The sequence below is a fragment of the Acomys minous genome (assembly GCF_964271855.1).
Source record: "Acomys minous genome assembly, chromosome: 2".
Taxonomy (NCBI): Eukaryota; Metazoa; Chordata; class Mammalia; order Rodentia; family Muridae; genus Acomys; species Acomys minous.
In genome coordinates, this window is record NC_140484.1 from 46,479,653 (window position 1) to 46,503,880 (window position 24,228).

Here is a 24,228-nt window from a genome sequence, read left to right on the forward strand (position 1 = left end):
TGAGTTTCCGAAGTGGATGACCTTTGGGAAGAGATTTCATTCAGACATGGCATTATTCGAAGCAAATTCCTCTTGAAGGTACACAAGTGTACTTTTCTCATGAAGCCCACTGTAACCACACTCTACTAACTGTGTTTTAGGTAATTATCTCTGGATCTACTTGGTTCGTGTAACACTAACCTAGGTTTTAGGTTTTGTTGGTATGAACAGGAGTTTCAAATGTTGATTTCTCCAAGACCCTGGAAGCTCATGCTAAGTCCGCTTCCTTGTCAGGAACATGTCCTACCTCCCAGGGAGATAGGTGATCTATTAGTTCTGACTGAAATGTTGTATGTAAGCCACAATGCACAGCCACTGGCAATGCTTATGACCCATCCCCAAATCACCTCTCAGCACCTCTGTCTAGTAATATAAGCCCCGAAGTGTGATGTGTTATGACCATGTTATGAGTCATGGTAAGTATACATTAACCATACCAAAGTAAGTACTGCAAAACTTTAATAACCAGTTCAAAAACATGCATTCTTCCTTTAATAAAACTTAACCTTAAGTAAAACTAAAAAGAGCACGGAACTGCTGGATAACACAATCATTCACTTGGTAGGAGGTGGGGCAAGCAAAAGTAAACGCTATGGTGAAGTACACATTCTGGGCTGTCCAGACCCAGAAAAGTAAGTGCATGCTTAGAGAGATAAAACTGCCTCCCAAAGGCTCCCTATGTGTGGTGGTCTGATGTCTCAATGTGTGGAGTGAGCAAACAAGGGCAGATATATCAGAAACCCTGAATTTTTGAGACTGGAGCACAAAAAGCTAGGAGTTGGAACTTCCACGGTTAAGTTCCGGGAGGGACAGTGCCCAGGCTCTGTGCCCCTCCAGCCTCACAACAGTGCCTTACTTGCAGAATTAGCGATTGCACCCACGTGGTAGCAGAAATACAATGGCAGAGCAGATGCTCTCCAAACAATTGCTGACAGGAAAGACCCAGAGATGGAGGCAGATGAGGCACCAGGGACGGGTGATGGCGGGGACGGGAGCCGCTTGTCAAATCAGGAGGTTCTGACTTGTGCAAGCTGTCAACCTGTACAGGTGACAGATAGCGACCCAGGGCGACCTTGGCTGCGAAGCCCGCCGGCGGGGAGTGACAGCGCGGGTCTGTGGGCTGTACTAGGGGAAGCCAGGTGAGCGCGGCGCCCCGGAAGCAGTTACCTGTAGTAGCTCAGAAGCCCGTTGCTCAGCACGAACCATCGCCGCTGGTAGCCTTTGATGTAATTGGTCCATTTGAAGAGCCAGCCCTCTCTAGCCGAGCCCGAGCTCCCGGCGCCCGAACCGCCCGAGCCCGCGGCTGGCGGTGCAGAGCCCGGGCCGCCTGCCGCCACTCCCCCGGCCCCGGGCCCCGGGCCGCCCGCAGCCGCCGCGGCCGTCGCCGCCACCCCGGAGGAACCGGGCCCCGCGTCCCCGCGTCCGCCGCCGCCGCCTCCCACCGCGGGCGGACCCGCGCCGCCGCCTCCCGGAGCCGCGATGGCTGCCGGGCCCGGCCCCACCACTCCTCTCAGCTCGGTCGCCGCCATGAGCCGCCGCCGCCCGGAGAGACACGACCGGAACCGCCTACGAGCTCCGCCGCCGCCGCCGCCGCCGCCGCCGCCGCCGCCCGGAGCGCCCAACACGGCTAGCGCTTCAGCCGCCGCCGCGCAGCGTCCCCGCCCCGCCAGCCCCGCCGCGGGAAGGAGGGCTCGGCCGCCGGGAAGGAGGGCGGCGATTGGTGCCGCCAAGTGTCATTTGCGGAAGACCCCGCGGACATTGGCATTTCTCTCGGGCCTGTCATGCTACTCCGCCCAGTGAGAAGCTCGGGGTGCGACGCATCCTCCAGGACTGCTTTCTATTGGCTGAAGGAAAAGCCAATCAGGCAGATCTACAAGATCATTGGTGCTTTCCTGAAGTCCAGGGATGGTAGAATGCAGAGCGCCCGGCCGGCTTGGCCTCCGATTGGCTAGCATTTCCGTCAGTCATTTCAGTTTATGCTTCTGTCATTGCCACGTCACCCCCGCCCCTCGCTCTGAGCTTCATCCTTTTCCGCCCTTTCGGATTGGTGGTTGATGTCAGCTGCTCAAACCTTTCTACCAATTACTGAACGCATTGAGGTAAATGGGGCAGAGTCCCGACTTCACATCCTCATTCTTATTTTTTATTGGCTAGTATCTATGTCTTTTACTTGTCGATAGAAAGGCGGGGCTATGATTGGAGATGATTGGTTCTGGAAATTGTCAGTGAAAGCCTGGGCCGGGCGAAACAGCAAATACATCTATGGATTCACGAGTGGGCCTTACCCAAGCCTGTTTGCTGCTTTTAGGAAGTGGTGGACCTCTGTAAATGCTCTTAGATGTGGGCGTCTTGTGGAATTCCCTCCTTCTGAATTAAGACTTGCAGACGGTTTCGATAGAGAGAGATGGGTGGCTCCTGGGTCCTCCTAGGAATTCCCTTCTTGTGTCCTACTTCCTGAAGAGCACAGGGAGAGCTTCCTCAGCTGTATCCTGGACCCACGACGCCCCCAACGCCCACCCCATTCCCTTTCCTGCCTTACCCTCTTTCTCTTCATTCTAGATTGTCATGCACTTCTACTAATCCTGACCATCTAGTTGCCGACCTAGTTTCCTGGGAGAATAGATTGCAAACACCTACCTACTTTTATAGCTCCTTTCCAGATCTAAAGGCCCTTGTTAGGTTTGGTGTGGTAACAACACAAATAATCCACTTATTTGTTATTTCGTTTTATACTGGGTGTTGAATGATTAGATTTGATCAGTTTAACTACAGCCTGTGTTGGGGTCACAAATTCAGTAACTAGTGTAGCATTGGGCTGTTGTAAATTATTATTACAAAAATAACCAAATCCTGTGCTTTAGGGAAGCCAACACTTGTTATATTTTAGCAGTTTGAGATGACAGTAGGAATAGGACTTAACTTTTATTCAATAATTTCTTCTGTGTGCGTGTGCGTGCGTGCGTGCGTGTGTGTACACCTATGTATAGGTACTTGTGGATGCCAGAAGAGGGCATAAGAGCCCCTGGGGCTGAAGTTAGTTTATGTAGCCAACCCATAGGGATACTGGGAATTGATTTCTTGTCCTCTAGAAGAACAGGAAACATGTTTAACCATTTATCTAGCCCTAGGAGTTGCTTTTAGATTCTATAAAAAATTATTTTCCTCATCAATGTCAAGAAAGTCATCTAGCCATCTAGATGTTGTGGCACATGCCTTTAATCCCAGCCCTTGGGAGGAATCTCTGTGGGTTCAAAGCCAGCTTGGTCTACAAAGTGAGTCCAGGATAGCCAGGGCTGTTAGACAGAGAAACACTATCTTGAAAAACAAAATGAAAGTAATCTAAGCAGAGGAGGTGATGGTACATGCCTTTAATCCCAGCACTCAAGAGCTAGAGGGAGGCAGATCTCTGAGTTTAAGGCAGGCTTGGTGTTTAACAGTGTGAGTTCCAGGACAGCCAAGGCTACACACAGAGAAATTCTGTATTAAAATAAAGACAGCAAGTAACCTAGCCTGTTTTGGAAAACCTGACTTCTTACTTTGGTTAAAAACCTTTACAGGAAGCCAGGCATGCATGCCTGTAATCCCAGCACTCAGTAGAGACAGAGTCAGAAGAATCTCTGTGAGTCTGAGGCCTGCCTGGTCTATAAAGCTAGTCCAGGACAGCCAAGGCTACACAGAGAAACCTTGTCTCAAAAAACAACAAACCCCCCACCACCAACAACAACAAAAGCTCAAAACAAACAAACACACACACACACAACAACAACAACAAATCTACCCAAACTTTAAAGGAAAAAACAAAAGGAGGAAAAAAGGGAGGGACATTATAATCATGCAGATGTAATAAAGCACATTTGAATGTTGACTAATTGCAAACTATGTAAAAAACGTGAGCTATGCTGCCATGAGTCCCTCGGCTCAGTGTGCAATCGCAAAGGAGACGCACAAACTTTTAAAGCCAGGAGATCTGTCCCCATTTCAACCCAGTACTCTAGCGTCACTATCCCAGAGACAGCACTTTTATGAGGTCCCTGTGATCTTGCAGCACAAAGTATAAATGTCATCAGTGAATGAAATTTTCTTGCCAAAATAATTAAAACTGAATCAAATAAAGCCTTTAGTTCTGAAGTTCCATTTATAGGGGCTAGAGAAAGCAGCAATGATAGCTCTAAGGAAGCAGCCAAGTGGAGAATGTGGGGTCTGGAGAGATGGCTCAGTGGCTGTGATATTTTCTGCCCTTGCTCGAGACCCACTTCTCTCAGCTCAAACCCACAGTCACTGGTCACTCCAACTCCAAAGATCCAATGCCTCTGGCTTTCCCTGGTACCTGTATTCAGGTGAGTGTACCCACAAAGAGACACACACAGAGACACATGATTTTAAAATATTTATATTTAAAGAGTGAACTTAAGGATTGAGGATGGCGCTCAGTTGGTAGAGGGTATGCCTGGCATGCACAAGAACCTGGATCCCACCTGCAGCACGGTACACACCAGGAGAGCGACCAGCCTGGGCCACATAGGGTCATTTTGGACCTGTATGATGAGACAGACATGGGGAGCATGTACTGCTGCAAAGCACCTTACTTATTGGCCAACAGCAAACAGAAGAGCCTGGTTCCCAGTGGTCTACTTCCTCCAAGGCTGCACCATTCTTCCCTATGTCCATACAGATTTTGACTCCATGAAATACCTTAGTTTAGGAGCTGGAGTGATGGCTCAGCAGTAGGAGTGTTTACTACTCTGACAGAAGACTAAGGGTCAGTATCCAGCACCCATACTGTGACTCACAGCTGTCTGAGGCCTCTAGTTCTAGGGGATTTGATCCTTTAATCTAGGTTTCTTTTGCTCTCCTTGGACTCATGTACACACGTAATACACATATTCAGGCACACAGAGATGTATATACATTTAACAAAACAGATTAGTCTATTGATTAGTTTAAAGCCCTCATAAATCAATCACCGCTCCATGACTGAATCCACCACCACATGGGGGAACCAAGCCTTCAAGAAACGAACCTTTCGGCAGGCACTCCACATATGTACGCCGTCACACTAGTGTGTACTCTAAAAGGTGCACACATGTTTATGTACATGCCTAGATGTTGACCCAAAAAGCAAATACAGCAAAAATGGAGGGGGTGTTGCATGGCCGGTTGGTTGGTCTTCTCACATACCAAGTATATCCATGCTCGTTCTGTCCCAACTTTTATTTTCTTTCAAAAAGATTTTAAAACAGCTGGGCATGGCTTTCCTCCCAGCACTTGGGAGGCAGGGGAATCTCTGTGTTCAAGGCCAGTCTGGTCTACTGAGCTAGTTCCAGGACAGTCAGAGTATGTAGAGAAATTGTCTCCAGAAACACAACAGCAAAGAAACATTAACAAAAGAAAAAACCTAAAAAATACTAAACTGATTTATTGTTGTGACTGCACACTACCTCCAGAATACAACTCAGAGTTTTCAGTCTGGCAGGTGAGGCCCTTCAGTGCATCGTCTCTGCCTTCCACCTCCTCTCCTGCTTTTGTCTCCACACTCTATTAAATTGATCTATAGGCCTCTGGCTGGTCCCTGGGCTTCCTCTGCCTGGTGCCTTTGTATAGGCTTTCTCTCCATTCAGTGGCCATAGCTGCAGCACTCCCCTTCTTCAGGACACAGATTTCCCCTATGATATTAATTGTCTTGGGTGTCAGTCAAAACACCAGAGAAAAACAACCTGGAGGAGAAGACATTAATTTTGGATCACTGTTTTAGACTCTCAGTCATTGTAGCTGTGGGGGAGGGGGCAGCTCACCTAGTGGTCACTAAGGAGGAGGGGAGAAAGAGTGTGCGCCTGTAGAGGTGAGGGCTTGCTTTCTTCTATTCTCCTTTTACTCTGTGCAGTCTGTGGAATGCTGCCATCCACATTCAGAAAGGGTTACCTTTATGCCTTAGTTAACCCCCCTCTGCCAGTGCCCTCTTGGTGCCCCCCAAAAGGTGTGTGCTTCCCTGATCTATTTGTCTATCATTCCAATCAAGTTGGCGATCAAGAACTTTTTTTTTTTAAGACAGGGTTTCTCTTATAGTCCTGGCTGTCCTGGACTCACTTTCTAGACCAGGCTGGCCTTGAACTCACAGAGATCCACTTGTCTATGCATCCCAAGTGCTGGGGTTACAGATGTGCACCACCACACCTGGCCAAGATTAACCTTCACGGGGCTGGAGAGGTGACTCAGTGGTTAAGAGGATTAAGATTGCAAAGGCCCAGAGTTCTGCTCCTAGCTGGCAAGTGCCTGTAACTCCACCTTCAGTGGCACTAAGCCCCCGGCCTCCAAGGGAACTCATATTCTCACATTCACATGTACACACGCAAAAAACTCAAAATAAATTTAAACTTTTACATTGGTTGGTTGTTTTGGTGTGGTGGTGGTTTTTGTTTGTTTGTTTGTTGTGGGCTTTTTGTTGTTTTGTTTTTGAGACAGGGTTTCTCTGTGTAGCCATGACTGTCCTGGAACTCACTCTGTAGACCAGGCTGGTCTCGAATTTATAGAGCCCCTCTGTTCCCTGAGTGCTGGAACTAAAGGCACGCTCCACCACCACCTGGATTAAAACATCTTTTAAAAGGTTAACCATTGCATCTTGTCTTATAAAGATTTATGTTTCAGACGTATCTCCCCCACTACAGGGCACCTCCCTCTGAGGTAGCCTTCATTCCTGCATTATCCTTGATTTCTTCACAATAGTGCACAGCCTACCACGTTAACCCATTCAACAATCTTTCTTTCTTTCTTTTTCTTTCTTTCAGACAAGTTCTCATTGTGCAGACCAGGCTGGCCTCAGATGTGTGCCCTCACACCTGGCCTTCACTTGGAGGTTGAAATCCAACAACTCTGCTGGGTTCTAACTTTTTTTTTTCTTTTGTTTTTCAAGACAGGGGTTCTCTGTGTAGCCTTGGCTGTCCTGCACTCACTTTGTAGACCAAGCCTCGAACTCACAGCGATCCGCCTGCCTCTGCCTCCTGAGTGCTGGGATTAAAGTTGTGCGCCGCCACGCCCAGCCTCCTATTCTTTGTTTTCACCATTCAGTCTATTTCATTTTACCTACCAAATGCCAATACTTTGGACATTTATACACTCATGGTATTTTTTGTTTGTTTGTTTGTTTTGGGTTTTTTTTTTTTTTTTTTGGTTTTTCGAAACAGGGTCTTTCAGTGTAGCCTTTGCTGTCCTAGACTTGCTTTGTAGTCCAGGCTGCCCTCTAACTCACAGAGATCCTCCTGCCTCTGCCTCCTGACTGCCAGGATTAAAAGCGTGTACTGCCACACCCATCTATGACTTTTTCTTTAATTAAGCACTCCTTTTACATACACCTCTGGTTTTTGTTTTTTGAGACAAGGTCCTTTTATATAGCTGTGGCTGTTATTGACCTCACTATGTGGACCAGGCAAGCCTCAAAAGCACAGAGATCACTTGCCTCTGCCTCCTGAGACCTGGAATTAAAGATGCCTACCACCATGCCTGGCTGGGGATGTGTACAAGCTTTAGCAATTAGGAATAAAATGGATATGAAGATCTGTGTGCAGGGTTATTTTTCTTTCTTTTTTAAGCTTATTTATTTACTTATTGTTAACATACAAAGGAGTAGGTTTCAGCTATGTGTAGTGGTTGCATACCTTTAGTCCCAGCACTCAGGGAGGCAAAGGCAGGTGGATCACTGTGAGTTCAAAGACAGCCTGGTCTACAAAGTAAGTCCAGGACAGCCAAGGCTGCACAGAGAAACTCTGTCTCAAAAAATCAAAAGTAAAAGTAAGTTTCATTATAGCATTTGTGTGTGTATGTGTGCGCGTGCATGCGCATGCACATATGTGTACATGTGGTTATGTGTGTGGATGTATGTACACTTGTGCTCATGGAAGGCAGAGGTCAACCTTGGGTGGTGTTTCTCCAGAGCTGTCTGCCGTGTGCTGGAGCTTGCTGATCTGGCTACCCTGCGTGGCCAGTGAGCCCTATGGATCCACTTATTGCTACCTCTCCAGCATTGAGAGAACAAAGGAGCACCACCACATTCAACTTTTTAAATGAGAGTTCTGGGTTGTTGTTTCTTGTTGTTGTTGTTGTTGTTGTTTTGTTTGTTTTTTGTTTTTTTCAAAGCAAAGCCCTTTGCTGATTGTCATCCAGTCCTCATTATAGAATTGCCCCCTTCAATACTTTGTCCCTAATTACTCCCACCTCCTCTCTGGCTGGTCCCTTCCTCTCCTCTACATAGTCCCAGATTTTGCTTCCCTATATATTCCATTGCTTTCTAGTTCTTCTTCCTTCCTTCTGAGCAAACAAGTTTTTAAATATAAACATATTTTCTACTTGTCAGGTTAAACCTTTAAACTTTTTTCACTATGCATGTTGGCAATGATTCTATGGCCCAGTTTTTACCAGGTGATGTTTTGCTAGTGATGCAGATATTTGTGGTGGTGTTAACCTTGTTAGTGTAATGCAATGTGGGAATTGGGTGCCCTACTTCATTTATATAGTCGATACAATAGATGGTTATTGGGACAGGTAATGTATTTTTTTAATTTCAGTTATTAATTGATTGATTAATTTTGCGTGTGTCTTTTCAGTCAAAGTACTCACTCTATATATGGCTCTGGATGGCTTGTTCTATAGACCAGGCTGGCTCTGAACCAACAGAAAGCCACCTGCTTGGCATTACAGGTTGTGCCACCATGCCCCAACAACTGATTTGTTCTTTTGGGGGACGTCAGGAATCTCTTTGTAAAAATGAATATGAAGTAATTTGAGTTTGTCTTAGACTGAGTTCCTACAAAGCTTTACTGGGAGCACTCCCTACTGAGTGGAAAGGGAAGCAGGGCAAACGGTCAGAAGCAAAAGAACCAAGTAGAATGGCAGCAGCGGCCCTTGAGCACAGTTAATAATATCTGGGCTGGAGTCAGCTTACTGAGGTGTTCTGTCTTCAGAGTAGAGAGGGCTCAGCCTGTTTCCTGCAGATTGTCCAGGGAGTGGTGTAAAATAATAGTTGGGGTCTTTCTTTTTCTTTCTTTCTTTGTTTTTTTGTTTGTTTGTTTGTTTGTTTTTGGTTTTTCAAGGCAGGGTTTCTCTGTATAAAAGCTCTAGCTGTCCTGGAACTCTCTTTGTAGACCAGGCTGGCCTCTGAACGCACAGAGATGCTCCTGCCTCTGCCTCCCAAGTGCTGGGATTAAAGGCGTGCACCACCACCGCCTGGCTTAGTTGTTGTTTTTTTTTCTGTACCCGTTCTAGTTCTCAAATAATGAAACAAAGACCTATTAGATTTATTAATTAGCTTTAAAGTGCCACCACTGGCCAGATATTGATCTATTCTAACCCATCTACACTAGGCTGGCTGCTTTCCAGGCACAAGCCCTATGTTACTAGCCATTTTAGTTTTGTCTTAGCTATTCCTGCTCCATCTGTCTGTCCTCAAGGTGAACTCCTCATGGCCGCCTTTTTCTCTCCCTGTTATCTACCCAAGACACGCCCTCACTGGGATCAGAGATGATGGAGAACAATTTTGTTTTGTTTTTTTTTTAATGGGTATTATATTTATACACTTATGCCAGGTGGTAGCGCATACCTTTAATCCCAGCACTTGCGAGGCAGAGGCAGGTAGATCTTTGTGAGTTCAAGGACAGCCTGGTCTACAAAGTGAGTCCACGACAGTCAAGGCTACACAGAGAAACCCTGTCTCGAAAAACCAAAAAAGAAAAAAAATCACTTATGTATATTTTTTGGCTTTTTTTTTCTTTTTTATGGGCATTTTATTTATTTATTTATGTACATTTTTGGTGTTTCTTTTCTTTTTTTTTTTTTAAGTTTTTTGAGACAGGGTTTCTCTGTGTTATCTTGGCTGTCCTAGACTTGGTTTGTAGACCAGGCTGGCCTCCAACCTACAATGATCTGCCTGCTTCTGCCTTCCAAGTGCTGGGATTACAGGCATGCACCACCATACCTGGCTTCTTTTCTTTTTTTAACTGGTATTATATTTATTTATTTATTTATTTGTATATATGAGCACTCTGTCTTCATGCACATTAGAAGAGGGCATCAGGTCTCGGTATAGATGGCTGTGAGCCACTTGTGGTTGCTGGGAATTGAACTCAGGACCTCTGGAAGAACAGTCGATGCTCTTAGCTGCTGAGCCATCTCGTTAGCCCCTCACCCCAACCCCAAGACAGGAGATTGTTCATAGAAACGACACTGCCCATGTCTGGACTGCAAGTAGAACTCAGGGCCCAGAAATCGGCATCTGACTACACTGTTCCCAAGACCCGCCCCCAACAGAGTGGGCAGTCCTGGGAGGCACAGTTAGCAGAGAGCCGGCAGCCACTAACACTTGCAGCCAAGCACAGTGCTGAGTCCTAAGATGGGCATTTAGGAGGCCTCTCCAGAGCATCCCAAACTCCATAATCATGTGCACTCTCAGATCAAGACGTTTTTAGTTCACTTAGCCTACATGAAAGACCCCAGTAGAAGCTGCACTTGGTGTTATAATATATAATGATAATAGGGGTGCACCATGGGGGGCCCATGCCAAAGTGTACCCCCCTGAGGAATTATGCCAAGCAACAGATCTGGTATATAGGAGGTTGACTGAGGGGGAGGGAAGGGGAATGAGCACCTGGTGCTGGTGGCAGGTGATGACTTAAGACATTGCTAGGGCCCTGAGGGCAGAACTGCTGGTATGCTAACACTTAGTTACCCTGTTGTTGGTTGCCAAAGGGACAGCAGTCCTTCCTGCTCTCCCCATGCGATTCCTAAAGCCTTCTGCTTTCAGAAACTGTACTCGGAGTGCAAAAGAGCTTGGAGACTGAATTCTATTTTTATGATCCCTGGTCTAACTTCCTTTGCTTGTTGTCTGACTTTTCCTGGAGCAAGGGCTGCCTTCAAGCCTTCTAATCTTCCTCTTTCACTCAAGCCTGGGCCACAGAATGATGTCATCCACCGAAACTAAGAAGACACAGAGTGAATGTGTCAGAAGAGATCCTTTGACAGAGTCTCGAGGGAAGTAACGGGCCTTCTGCTTTTGGATCATTAGGTGCAAGAACCACATTTGGTGTGTTCTGTGTCTAGCCACGTGGGGAAATCATTATGTGTTTTAAATAAGGAGAGCTTCATTCCTCCTTCATGGGAGGCACTATTCACCTGCTTATTCGTTTAGTCACAATGTCCCAGGGTCTTGATCACCTGGCCTCAAGTCCTGTTTTTGCTAAGTAAATTCAGTCGTGAGCTATTTATATAATGGCTTGACAATTATCTTATCGCCATCTTAAGAACTGTTTCTTAAGGATTTGGGATTAAATGAAAGCACAGGAAATGTGCCTGAATATGAGACTAAATGCTAACTGTAATTATTAGTTTTGCAAGAAGGTCAGCAGAGTCCAACATATCTAACACAAACTGTGGTTCAGATTTGAGGTGTCTCTCCCACAGGCTCATAGACTGAAGGACTGGTCCCTTGCCAGTGGCCGTATTAAGAGGTGATGGGATCATGGGAATTTAGCCTCATCATAGATTAAGCCATTTGTAAAGTCAAAGCTGAATAGACTATCCAGAGATGTGGCCTGGGGACCGGCTTCACAGGGCTGTCTTTGCTCCTGGAGTCCTTCTGTGTCTCTGCCTTCTGCCTACCACAAAGGGAAATGCTCCACCCATCATATGCTCCCCACCTGGATGCTCTGTCTCATCACACTTGGGCCCAGAAGCAATGGAACCAAGTGAGCATGGGCTGAACCCATGAGACCAAACTCAGCCCTTCATCCTTAAGTTATTTTTATTTATGTGTGTGCACATGCATGCCTGCTGCTCAGTTTTCATTGAGAGCATCAGATATGCTGCAGAGAAGCCTAGAAACACTTGAGCTTCATAGAGGCAGAAGCTGATTGTTATTTTGTGTAAAGCATCTTTATGCACAGTGCCATTTATGGTTTCACACCATCCTCACTGTTCTACCTACATTTTAATGAAGAGGACACCTGAAAATCAAATAAGTAAAGTACCTTGCAAACACAGAACCTGTGTTGAAACTCAGATGTGACTAGGCATGTCAAATATAACCTATGCCTTGTAGTCTTTTTGCTTGTTTGCTTGCTTTTGTTTTGTTTTGTTTTTCATTTTGGTTTTTCAAGACAGGATCTTTATGTTAGCCTTGGAGATCTGCCTGTCTCTCCCTCTCTGAGTGATGGGATTACAGGCATGCACCACCATGCCTGGCTGCTTTGCAATCTTTAATTTTTGCCTTTTCTTTTTTTCTTTTTTCCTTTTCTTTTGTTTTTTTGAGACAAGGTTTCACTGTGTAGCCTTGGCTGACTTGGATTTGCTTTGTAGACCAGGCTAGCCTGGAACTCACAATGATCCACCTGCCTCTGCCTCCTGAGTGCTGGGATTAAAGGCGTGTACCATCATGCCAAGCAATTTTTTAATTCACAATTTTGTTTCAGTTTTTTTCTTAAATTTATTTTGTTGTACTTATGTATTTGTATGTGAGCACATTCCATAGTTCTCATGAGAGAAAAGACAACTTTTGGGAACTGGTTCTTCCCTCTACCATGTGGGCCCTAGGTTTGAACTTCAGCATTCAGGCTCAGTGGCAGGAACCTTCACCTGCTGAGCCATCCCACCTCCCCCACACCCCCAACACTCCCCCCACCCCTACCCATCCCCTACCCCCAATCCCCCCTAAAAGTGGATGTGAAGGGGCATGGTGGTGCACCCTTTGATCTCAGCACTTGGGAGGCAGAGGCAGGTGGATCTCTGTGAGTTCGAGGCTGGCCTAGTCTACAAAAGCGAGTTCAGCATAGCAGGGCTGCACACAGAAATCCTGTCTCGAAAAACCAAAATATAAAAATAAAAGTGGATGCAACGGCACATACACGTAGTCCTAGTGCTAGGGAAGCAGAGGTGGAAGGGTCAGAAGTTGAAGGCTGTTCTTCCTTATGTAGCAAGTTTGAGGACAGCTTGGGCTGTATGAGACCTTGTTTCAAAAAGGAAAGAAAAATAAAAAAGTAAACAAGAGCCAGTGAGATAGCTCTGCATAGAAAAGTGCTTGCTGCCAAGCTTGCTTACCTGAACTCAATCCCAGGACCTGCAGGATGGAAGGCTATCCTCTGACTGGCATGTCTGTGCAGTGCCGTGTGAACCTCCAAATAGACAAGCAGCAAGGGTAAAGACCTCAAACACAACAGAATGATGTTTGGCTTAAATTTGATAGCAGGAAACATTTTCCTATATTTTAAAAGGGTATCACTAGTTTGAACATGTTCCTGAAAGCCTCAGAACATCACTCTCTTCAAGCTACCCAGCCCCCATTATTTCACACAAGAAAAGCATGTTTTGCGCTTCAGAGGAAATTGGAGGCTCTGGGTGGTGAATTCCACAAAATCTGTAACAATTAAAAAGTTTTTCTTGCCTGGAGTGGTGGTGCACGCCTTTAATCCCAGCACTCGGGAAGCAGAGGCAGGTGGATCGCTGTGAGTTTGAGGCCAGCCTGGCTATAAAGTGAGTCCAGGACAGACAAGGCTAAACAAAGAAACCTTTCCTTGAAAAAGAAAACTTTTTTTCTTAATAGCACTTAAAAATTTTAACACAGCAGGGCATGGTGTCGCACGTCTTTAATCCCAGCACTAGAGTGGCAGAGGTAGGAGGATCTCTGTGAGTTCAGGCCAGCCTGGTCTACAGAGTGAATCCAGGGTACCCAGGGCTGTTACACAGAGAAAGCCCATCTGGAAAAACCAAGAGGAAACAAAATTCTAACACAAAAATGACAGTAGAAGTCCTCTGCAGTAAATGGCTAGGCTTCTTTGCCAGTAACAGAGCACATTTTACACTGGATTAAACACAACACTTTCACATGCAAAGAAAGGCCCGGGAAAGTAGCTCCAGGTTGGTGCAGAGCTTTACAGCAGCGGAGACTCTGTGAAGTCTTGATCCATCCTATATTGTTTCTGTTGATAAGGTGACTTTCTACCTAAGGTGGCTACCAGAACTCCAGTTGTTTATGTATCATAGGCAACAGGAAGAAAAGGAGGTCAAAAGGCAAAAGTCCCTCTCTCTGCCTCATGGTTGTTTTCTCAACATACAAACTCCCGGGTACTGACGCAGCGCCATGCCTAGCTGCCTGCTGCCGTGCTCTCAGCCATGATGGTATAGACTCTTAACCCTCCAGAGCCAGAGCCAAGACTCCCAAGGCTCAAGGGTCTGAGCACCATCTAAAAAGAGTTCAGCGCAGCTACTAGAAGCATCATAGTACTTTGGTATTGTTTAAAAATTATCTGTATTATTAGTATTATAAGTATGCCCGACTAGCAATCAATTAAGACACTGACACTTGTTATATTTTAAAATAGCCTTAGTTAACCTGGGGCAGGGTAGACATTACTCCTCTAAACTATTACCATAGTGGGGCAGGTATGTGATCCCTGTCTCAATCCCATGCCATCTGCTTCTAATAATTTCTATCAAGCTACCTCCCATCCATAATCCCATATACTTGCTAATGTTCCTGCCGGCCATGTGCTTCTCCTCCATCTAACCCATGGCGGCCTTCCTCCCCACCCCCCTTCTCTTCCTCCTCTTTTTCTTCCCAGGATTCCTCTCTCTCTCTCTCTCTCTCTCTCCCCCCCCCCCCTCGAACTTTAGCCACACCCCTATCTCCTCTGTCCTGCCCAGGTGGGATGGCTTTTTATTAATCAAAAGGCGGGTCACAGAGACAGCAAGCAGTAATTAGCATCAAAATACATTAGACCATCCCCCAACATCTTCCCTTTTCTGTCTAAATAAAGGCCATTTTTTAAAATACACAGTAAGTACAACTATGAAAAACTATAAAAATCAATAAGTAAGACTTACACATATAATATCTAATCAAAAGGTATTTGGCAACTTTGAAAAAATATAATCTGTTTTATCTTGGTAAATCTAAAGTTCTAAGCCTAAATCAACATTTATTAAAGCTCAAATATACTAACCTAAAAGTATCTTTTTAGACCTAAAAGCATCTTCTTAACTCCTAAACAATTAAGTTTAATTTTAAAACTATCTGGTCTTCAACCCCATCAGAGACTTGAGAAGGAATAAATTTAATTACCCAAGTAAACAGGAAGTGCAGGTTAGCAGCTTCCAAACTGAAAAACTGACAGAGACAGTTTGCTGCCTGAACAGACACCCAAAACTCTCTTTAACGTTGGAGCATCATCTTCAGCCTTCTGCCCCAGTATATCTGACAGACATATTTGTGAAGCAGGAAGCATTGAGGACTTGCTTACCCTGTCTTGGCAGAGTCTGGCCATCAGCTCTGCCTGCATCCAAGCTTGCCCATTTTTAGGCAGAATTTTGTCTGTGGGAGAGGACATTTTTGTTCAGAGGCTGTTTTGCCACACTCAAAGCCGTCTCTACAAGGAGGCTCTTCAATGCTCATCATCTCCTTTATGATAGACTGGGTACTGCCAGGCATTAACCTGTCTTATTGCCAAAGAATCCTTAAAACAATAAAAACATTTTAAAATGCCATATTCTGTAGGTCTCTGAGGTTTTTACCTTATCTATTTTATCTATCATATCTGTCTATAGAATCATATCTGTTAAACCTAGCATGTATATTCTTATACTTGACATGACCATGAGCTTATCAACTAACAATTGACTTGTATTATTTAATTATCTTAAACAGCCTGCAATAGCACTATCAGAGTATGGGAAGTAAACCATGTATTAATTGATTTGTATGTGTACAATACTTCATATTTGATTAGGAATATAATGTGTGAAGGATAATATTAAATTTGAATTCTATTTCAATGTATCAAAATTAAACTTATTTTGTATCAATACACAAAATTTTATATCAATGAATTAAAATTAACAACCCTTCTCTATACCTCTTAATGACAATATACATCTATAGGCCAAGAAAGCAATAAATAACCTACCCAATCCCCCTTAAGGGAAAGGGGTGTCTTAGCCACACCCCTATGATATGGCTTTTTATTAATCAAAAGGTGGGTCACAGAGGCAGCAAGCAGTAATTAGCATCAGAATTTTGTTTTTGAGACAGGGTTCCTCTGTGTGACAGCCTGGCTGTCCTGGAATTTGCTTCATAGACTAGCCTGTCTTTGAACTCACAGAGATCCTCCTGCCTCTGCCTCCCAAATCCTGGGATTAAAGGTGTGTGCTACTATGCTCTGCTCAATTTATGTAAACTTTTAGCATCAAGAGAAAATGAGTATTTTTGAAATGTAAATGAAAGAAGAAACCATTGGGGGCGGGGGAAAGAAATAGAATAAGAGAGAAAACAAGTCATTAAATGTGGAAAAAAAGAAAAAGAGAGGCAGGATTTTTGTGGCTGAAAAATAGCGCAGCAATTAACACTAAATTGGCTGTGTCCATGAGAAAAGGTAGGTGAGGAGTGGGAAGCACAGATAGCATCCAGCAAGGAGCTGAAGAGGCAAAAGCTAGTGGAAGAGAAGAAGCTCACAGGGTTCTTCTGGGAGGAAGACAGATTAAACAAGGACAAGGGAGAAGCCCAAGCAGAGAGGAGACAGAAAGAGCTGGTGGGAAATACATGTGTGGGGCTGAAGACCCAAGCCATCAGCGTCCAGGAGCATGGGCAGGCTGTGCAGTGGATGAAGGGAGAGGAGGCCTGCCTCCTGGAGCACAGTGCGCAGGTCAAACTAGAGAAGCCACAAGAGAAGCTCCAGTAACAGAAGACAAAACCAGGAGACTCAGAGCCTTGTTGCCAAAAGCCCTGCAAGGGAAGACAGAGCGTATGCAGCAGGAGCACAGAGAAGAGGGGCCTGGAGCAGGAGACCTGCGGGGTGGCCCTGTGAGCCTTCGAAAAGGAGGCAGATAAAAAGAAGCCAGCGAGAGGGGGCATGGCAAGAGAACAGAAGGTAGACCATGCATTCCCAATGCAGGGAAGAGAGGAGGAGACAGTGCAGGAGAAAAGGGCACCTAACACTAGAGGACAGGAAGGCAAAGGAGTTGGCCGAGAGGGGTCAGGAGCTGACTCTGTAAAAGGGGACAAGGAAGGAGCTCACGAGTGAGGATGTGTGTCCAAGGAAACTCAGAGTTCAAGAAAAGCATAAGGAACTGGATTGGATCTATTTTATCACTTCCCTTTACTGATGAAAAGGTAATTGTTTAGGAGGCTTTCAGAAGGATGGGTTTCACCGTGACGTTTTAATGCACACATATCATTATACTATGCTCTCATTCAGCTTTTCCCCACACTCCTCCCTGGTCCTCCTTCCCCCATGCTTATAATTTAACAACCAAACTATGGTTTTGATTTGTTTTTTTTTGTTTTGTTTTTGTTTTTGTTTTTGTTTTTTTCAAGACAGGGTTTCTCTGTGTAGACTTGCCTGTCCTGGACTTACTTTGGAAACCAGGCTGGCCTCGAACTCACAGCGATACACCTGCCTTCCTCTGCCTCCCAAGTGCTGGGATTAAAGGCGTGAGCCACCACCACCCGGCACAACCAAAATATTTAAGTCTATATGTGTGAAATGCCATACTAATGGTTAGAAGGGAGCCCTGTCCTCTTAAGGAACACTTTGGGAAGTCTTGGCGGATGTGCTGGACAGTGATTGTAGCTGTAATTGAGTGCTCCTTTCTCTGCTATTCACCGCAGTGATAGACAAGTCATGCTCAGGGTCTTCTCTTTCTTCTCCTCCTTTAAGCACAAACCTACCATTAGAAAGGATCCAAAAACAGCTCAGAAATGTAAAAACAAAATATGAACGCTTATTATAACCACACCTTGCAGAGATAATCATTGTTTATAGTTTGTGTGAGTTCTTTCATTGCCTTATTGGTTTTCACAACTATTCTAAAACTTGTTAATGACCAACAACTTGACACCTATGTGATTAGTTTGGCAGGGCTGTTGTAACAAACCGTGGGTTTACTGTGTAGCTTAAGTGGAACTTCCCTACTTCACAGCTCAAGAGCCTAGAATTCTAAGATCTAAGGGTGTCAGCACAGCTGATTTACTCTGAAGTCTCTTTCTTCGGCTTAAAGATGGCTGCCTGTGTTATCTCTCCCTCTGCCTGTGTGATACTAGCCCTTGGATTAGAGCCCATTCTAATAACCTCATTTTAATTACCCCCCCCCTCTTTGAGACAGGGTTTCTCTGTGTAGCCCTGGCTGTCCTAGACTCATTTTGTGCCCCAGGCTGGCCTCAAACTCACCTCTACCTCCTGAGTGCTGGGATTAAAGGTGTGCCACCATGCTCAGCTCAGCTTAATTCCTCTTTTAATATAGTTATATTCTGAAGTACTGGAAGCTAGGGCTGGAGGATTGTTAGAATTTCGAGTTTGGGGGATACGACTCAGTCACATGACAAATTCAGTGCTCGGGCTATGTGAAAGCTATGAAGCACAACAGCAAAGCCAGCACTATGACAACGCCTGCCACTCAAAGGACCAACTTCCTGCAGCCTTCTCTCAACCTCACCTGAGCGCTGCAGAGATAACCGCTGTCCAAATAATCTTCAAAAATTATCCTCTCAAAGATTCAAGGAAAAGAGAACTTTCATTCACTGTTGGTGGGACTGCAAACAGGTGCAGCCACTATAGAAATCTGTGGAGAATGCCCAAAAAAGTTAAGCAATCTACCTCAAGATGCAGCTATATCACTCCTTGGCATATGCCTGAAGGACCACCGTCCTACTCCACAGATCCTCGTTCATCACTGCTCATTGCTGTTCTGTGCCCAAAAGCTAGAAAATGGAGACAACCTAAATGCCTACAACTGAACACCTGGGTAACGAAACATGGTACATATACACAACAGATTCATCTGTAAAGAAAGATGAAACCATGAACTTTGCAGGTAAATGTATGGAAATATATTATGAGAGGTAGCCCAGACCCAAAAGACAAGTGTTGCATGTTATCTCTTATTGGAGGCTCCGAACTCCAAATGTTCAGATGTGACTACAGAGCCTGCCATTAACTACAGAAACTAGGAGAGTAAAATGGGCCCATTTCCAGGATAGGGAATTGGGGGCCAATAGAGTAATAGCAGGGTACAAGTGATCTGATCAGTAAATGGGAAAGGGAGAGCTCCTAAGGGCATTGGGAGGTAGAAAGAGAAGAAGGTAGGAGGAAGGTAAAAGGGAATGGCAGCACACACATGATCTGATAGGAGCAAGGGTCAAAGGGGGCTCCTTAGGGAAGGAGGAAGGCTGTAAATAGAGCAGGCGGGAATGGGCAAAATGTCAGTGGGGTCATCTGACAAGGCCACAAGGAGTTATGCTATTAACTATTACCTTTTTAAAAAACCCTATAATACATGTTATTCTGTATGTAAGTATTCATATATAGTTTTAATGAACTTTTATGATTTGGGCTGATGTTGCTTCCTTCAAGAGCCAAAGCCACCTAATTAAAAAAAAAAACACCAATGCTACACATGAGACACTTTCTTTTGAATTGTTGGCCAGAGGTATCCAAGAGACTCCAAAAATGTTACAAACTATTGCTATTGCCGCTGGTTATCTGCCAGAGGTGGAGGGTAAGTCCATATTGCTGAAGATATCATGTACTGCAGACACAGGGCCCAGAGACCCCTGAGCTGGAACCGACCTGAATGTCTCCTCCCTGAGGACTAGCTTTCATGGTACCAGAAAGTGTCATGCAAGCTTCCATAGGAAGCAAGCAACCAAAACCAGCTATGACTCCTAGAACCACATCCACAACCAGCATGGCATGATAGGTTTATGGGTGCAATAGTGGCACACACACCTTAGCAGAAACCAATGGCTCCCTAACTGGGTTTAAAACCTACTCAACAAGGGTTACCATACCTGGTACTGGAAACCTGGCTGACTATTTAGTGCTAGTAAAGTCATGGTTATTAGAAGAGGATCTACAGCGAATTTACAAAACCAGCATAAATCATCAACAACAAGCTATAAACATTTGCCCTTATAGTCACAGATAAATGTAGTTTTCGCCTCTCATCAAGGAAACTTCTCTTTGCAACAGGTGGAGACACTACAGGAAACTACAACCAAAGCACAGGGTTGTGGAGCCCTGTCCCAAAGGATACATGTACAAAACACCCCCACACTTACTACTCAGGGAACATTATGGAAGAGGGGACAGAAAGAACATAAAAGCTAGCAGATCAGGGAGTTTGCTCTGAGATTGTGTCTTAAAGTAACACCAGAAGCTATACCTATGAACACCATGGGCACCAACATGACTGCCCAAACAGGGGCTGAACAAGGATGACACCATGCACTTGCCTAACCAGATGGGGAGAACCCATGGGGAACCAACTCTATACACAGCACTATAGGCAACTGCGGAAAGCTGGGAGTGAAAGAAGGGCTTCTCCCCAGGGAGGGGTACAGTTGATTTCCCAGTGCTAAATGGTCATCCCTGAAAGCATATATACAAGTAACATTTTATGGACTCAACAGCTTATATTTAGGAATATATACCTATATGAAATACATATAGAGATGCAATAACAATTAGTGAAAAAAGGACGCCATGAATTTTAAGGAGCTTGGGGAGGGGTGTGTGGAAGGGCTTGGAGGGAGGAAAGGGAAAGGAGAGGTATAATTAAATTGTAATTTCAAAATAAACAACAAAAATGATTCCCTTGGGACTCAGTGGTTAAGAGTTTTTGCTGCTCTTCCAAAGAGCCCACATTCAGTTCCCAGCACCCACTTCGTCAGCTCACAATCACCCATAACTTCAGGTCCAGATCTAATGCCCTCTTCTGGCCTTCATGGACACCTACTCTTATGTAGACACGTGCACATGTACACCCATGCACATACACAGAGTGAATCTTTAAAAAGTAATCTCCTTAATGATTTTACTTTTTTGGTGTGTTTTTTTGTTTGTTTGTTTTGTTTTGAAACAGGGTTTCATGTAGCCAAAGCTTACCTTGACCTCTTGACCTCTTTCCTCTACCTTTCAAGTGCTCAGATTATAGGGGAACACCTTCACAACTGACTAGTCACCTTGCCTTTTAAAGGTGTGGATTTCTGGGCCGGGCGTGGTGGCGCACACCTTTAATCCCAGCACTTGGGAGGCAGAGGCAGGCAGATAGTTGTGAGTTCCAGGCTAGCCTGGTCTACAAAGTGAGTCTAGAATAGCCAAGGCTACATAGAGAAATCCTGTCTCAAAAAATCCAAAAGAAAAAAAAAAGTGCAGATAGATTCTGCATCCAGCAGAAGAGGGAACACAGTATGAGATTTTATAAGGGCCCCTGTTATGCTGTGAGTGTGACGGTTCCAATAAAACTTATGTTGAAGTTCAGCTGCCCATGAGAGGTGATTAAAAGGCTGTGGGATCTTTAAGAGGTAATTAGGTTATAGGGTCTGCATGCTCATGAAGGAATTAATAAAGTGCCATAAAGTGGGTTAGTTATCAGGAGAGCCTGTTGTACTGTGGGTCAGTTGCACTGTTCCTCAGTTCTGTGCACTCACTTCCTCTAGCTATTCCATGCACAGCGCAGCACATGGCCCTCAGCCCGAACTGAGCAGATTCTGGAGCCATGCTCTTGGACTCCCAACAAGATGGACCAAAATAAATCTCTTTTCATGAGAAGTTAACTACGTTAGCAATTTTGTTATAGCAATAGTAACAAAAAAGGACCAAGACAGTCACCTTCTCTGGTCTATTTCTACTCCTGTGCAGTGATGATTCTTTCTTTCTTTCTTTAAAAAGATTTACTTATTTATTATTATGTATGTAGTGCTCTGTCTGCATGTACACCTGCAAGCCAGAAGAGGGCATCAGATCACATTATAGATGGTTGTAAGCCACCATGTGGTTGCTGGGAATTGAACTCATCACCTTTGGAAGTGAAATCAATGTTCTTAACCTCTAAGATATCTCTCCATCCCCCAGTGGTGATTTCTTAAGGTGGGTATCAGGTATTTTTATTTTATTTTGTTCTTAGAAGCACTGTCTTTCTAATGCAGTGAAAGGAGATCCCTTTCCAGCTTTTGTGGTAGATTCTTCTTACTTTCTAATACCTGTCACATGGTCCCACTCCCTGTACTTCAATGGCACTGACCTTCAGTGGTTTCTTTCTTGCCTTTAGATTTATTATATCTTATGTGTATGACTGGTTAGCCTGCACTATGCATGTGCACCACTTGCATGCCTGGTGTCTCTAGGGATCAGAAGAGGCCACTGGATGCCCAGGAATTAGTGAAATGTATGGTTGTAAGCCAGCATGTGGGTGCTGGAAACAGACTCCTGGGCCTCAAGCCAGTACACTTAACCATTAAGCCATCTCTCCAGCTCCCTCTAGTGGTTTCTTAAAATTTAAAAATTAAAAAAGCAAAACAAACGAAAAACCACAATAAAACAAAACCTCTGAGAGTTTCTCTTCCCTTCTCCCCTCCCAGTCCCTTCCCTATGCCCCATTCCAGCCTCACTCCCTCCCCCTGCACCCATCCACTCTTTCTGCTTCTCTTCAGAAAAGGGCAGGCCTCCCACAGATAGCAACCAAAGATGGCATATGAACCCAGTAGAGGAAAAGGGTCACAAAAGCAGTCATAAGAGCCAGAGACAGGTGCCCCCCCCCCACTTCCACATCAAGGAGTCCACAAGAAGACCAAGGTAAAGATCAACCATAACCTCATTGTCAGTTCAGTATCTATGAGCCCCTGTGAACCTAGGTTAGTTGATTCTGTGGTGTTTCTTTGGTGTTTTTTTTTAAAATAATTTATTCAGATCACATCCCAATTGTTATCCCATCACTTGTATCCTTCTGTCCCTCCCTCCCTCCTGCTTTCACCCTATTCCCCTCCTCTAGGTCTATGACTGAGAGGGACCTCCTCCCCCACTATATGGTCATAGGGTATCAAGTCTCCTCTTGGTAGCCTGTTTATTCTTCCTCTGAGTGCCACCAGGCCTCCCCACCAAGGGGAAGTGGTCAAATATGGGACACCAGAGTTCATGTCAGAGTCAGTTCCCACTCTCCATATAACTGTGGAGAATGTTCTGTCCATTGAGTAGATCAGAGTAGAGGTTCGATGTTTACTACTTGTATTGTCCTTCGTTAGTGCAGTAGTTTGAGCAGACCGCCCCTGGGTCCTGATTCACCCATCATGATGTTCTTCTTGTAGGTTTCTAGGACCCTCTGTGTCCTTCTATTTCCCCATCTCCTATATTTCCCTTACCTAGAGTCTCAGTAGGATGTCTTCACATCTATCCCAATCTCCTGGTAAGTGAAGACTTTCATGGGACATGCCTTTTGGGCTAGTGCACAATTACAAGTGAGTATATACCATGTGACTCTTTCTGCTTCTGGGTTACCTCACTCAGTATGATCATTCCATTCATTTGTCCACAAATTTTGGGAATTCCTTGTTTTTAATAGCTGAGTAGTATTCCATAGTGTAAATGTATCACAGTTTCTTTATCTCTTCTTCTACTGAGGGACACTTAGGCTGTTTCCAGGTTCTGGCAGCTATGAACATGGTTGAGCAAATTTTCTTGTTGTGTGCTGGAGCATCTTCTGGGTATATTCCAAGGAGTGGAATAGCTGGGTCTTGAGGAAGCCTTATTCCTAGTTTTCTGAGACAGCGCCAGATAGCTTTCTAAAGTGGTTGTACTAGTTTGCATTCCCACCAGCAATGAAGGAGCGTTCCTCTCTCTCCACATCCTCGCTAGCATGTGGTGTCACTTGAATTTTTGATCTTAGCCATTCTGATGGGTGTAAGATGGAATCTCAGAGTTGTTTTGATTTGCATTTCTCTGATGACTAAAGACATTGAACATTTCTTTTAAGTGTTTCTCAGCCATTAAGTATTCCTCTGTTGAGAATTCTGTGTAGTTTTGAGCCCCATTTCTCAATTGGGTTATTTGGTTTGGTGGTGTTTAATTTCTTGAGTTCTTTATATATTTTGACATTAGACCTTTGTCAGATGTAGAGTTGGTGAAGATCTTTTCCCAGTCTGTAGGTTGTTGCTTTGTTCTGTTGACAGTATCTTCTGCCTTACAGAAGCTTCTCAGCCTCATGAGGTCCCATTTATTAATTGTTGACCTTAGAGTCTAGGCTGTTGATGTTCTGTTCAGGAAGTTGTCTCCTGTGCCAATGTGTTCCAGGCTCTTCCCCACTTTTTCTTCTAACCGATTTAGTGTCTCTGGTTTTATGTTGAGGTCTTTAATGCACTTGGACTTGAGTTTTATCCATGGTGACAAATAT

The 24,228-nt window shown here is 44.7% G+C and overlaps 1 protein-coding gene across 1 annotated transcript in view; it reads right to left on the minus strand.

The window, feature by feature from the left end:
- Window positions 1-1,568, minus strand: part of OSBP (oxysterol binding protein) — a gene marked incomplete at its 5' end in the record, with an annotated part of 33,010 nt that extends 31,442 nt beyond the window's left edge. Inside the window, one exon of the mRNA XM_084771754.1 lies at window positions 1,207-1,568. Coding sequence (XP_084627880.1) covers window positions 1,207-1,568 — 362 coding nt within the window. The remainder of the gene's footprint in view (window positions 1-1,206) is intronic.
- Between the last annotated feature and the right edge of the window lie 22,660 nt (window positions 1,569-24,228).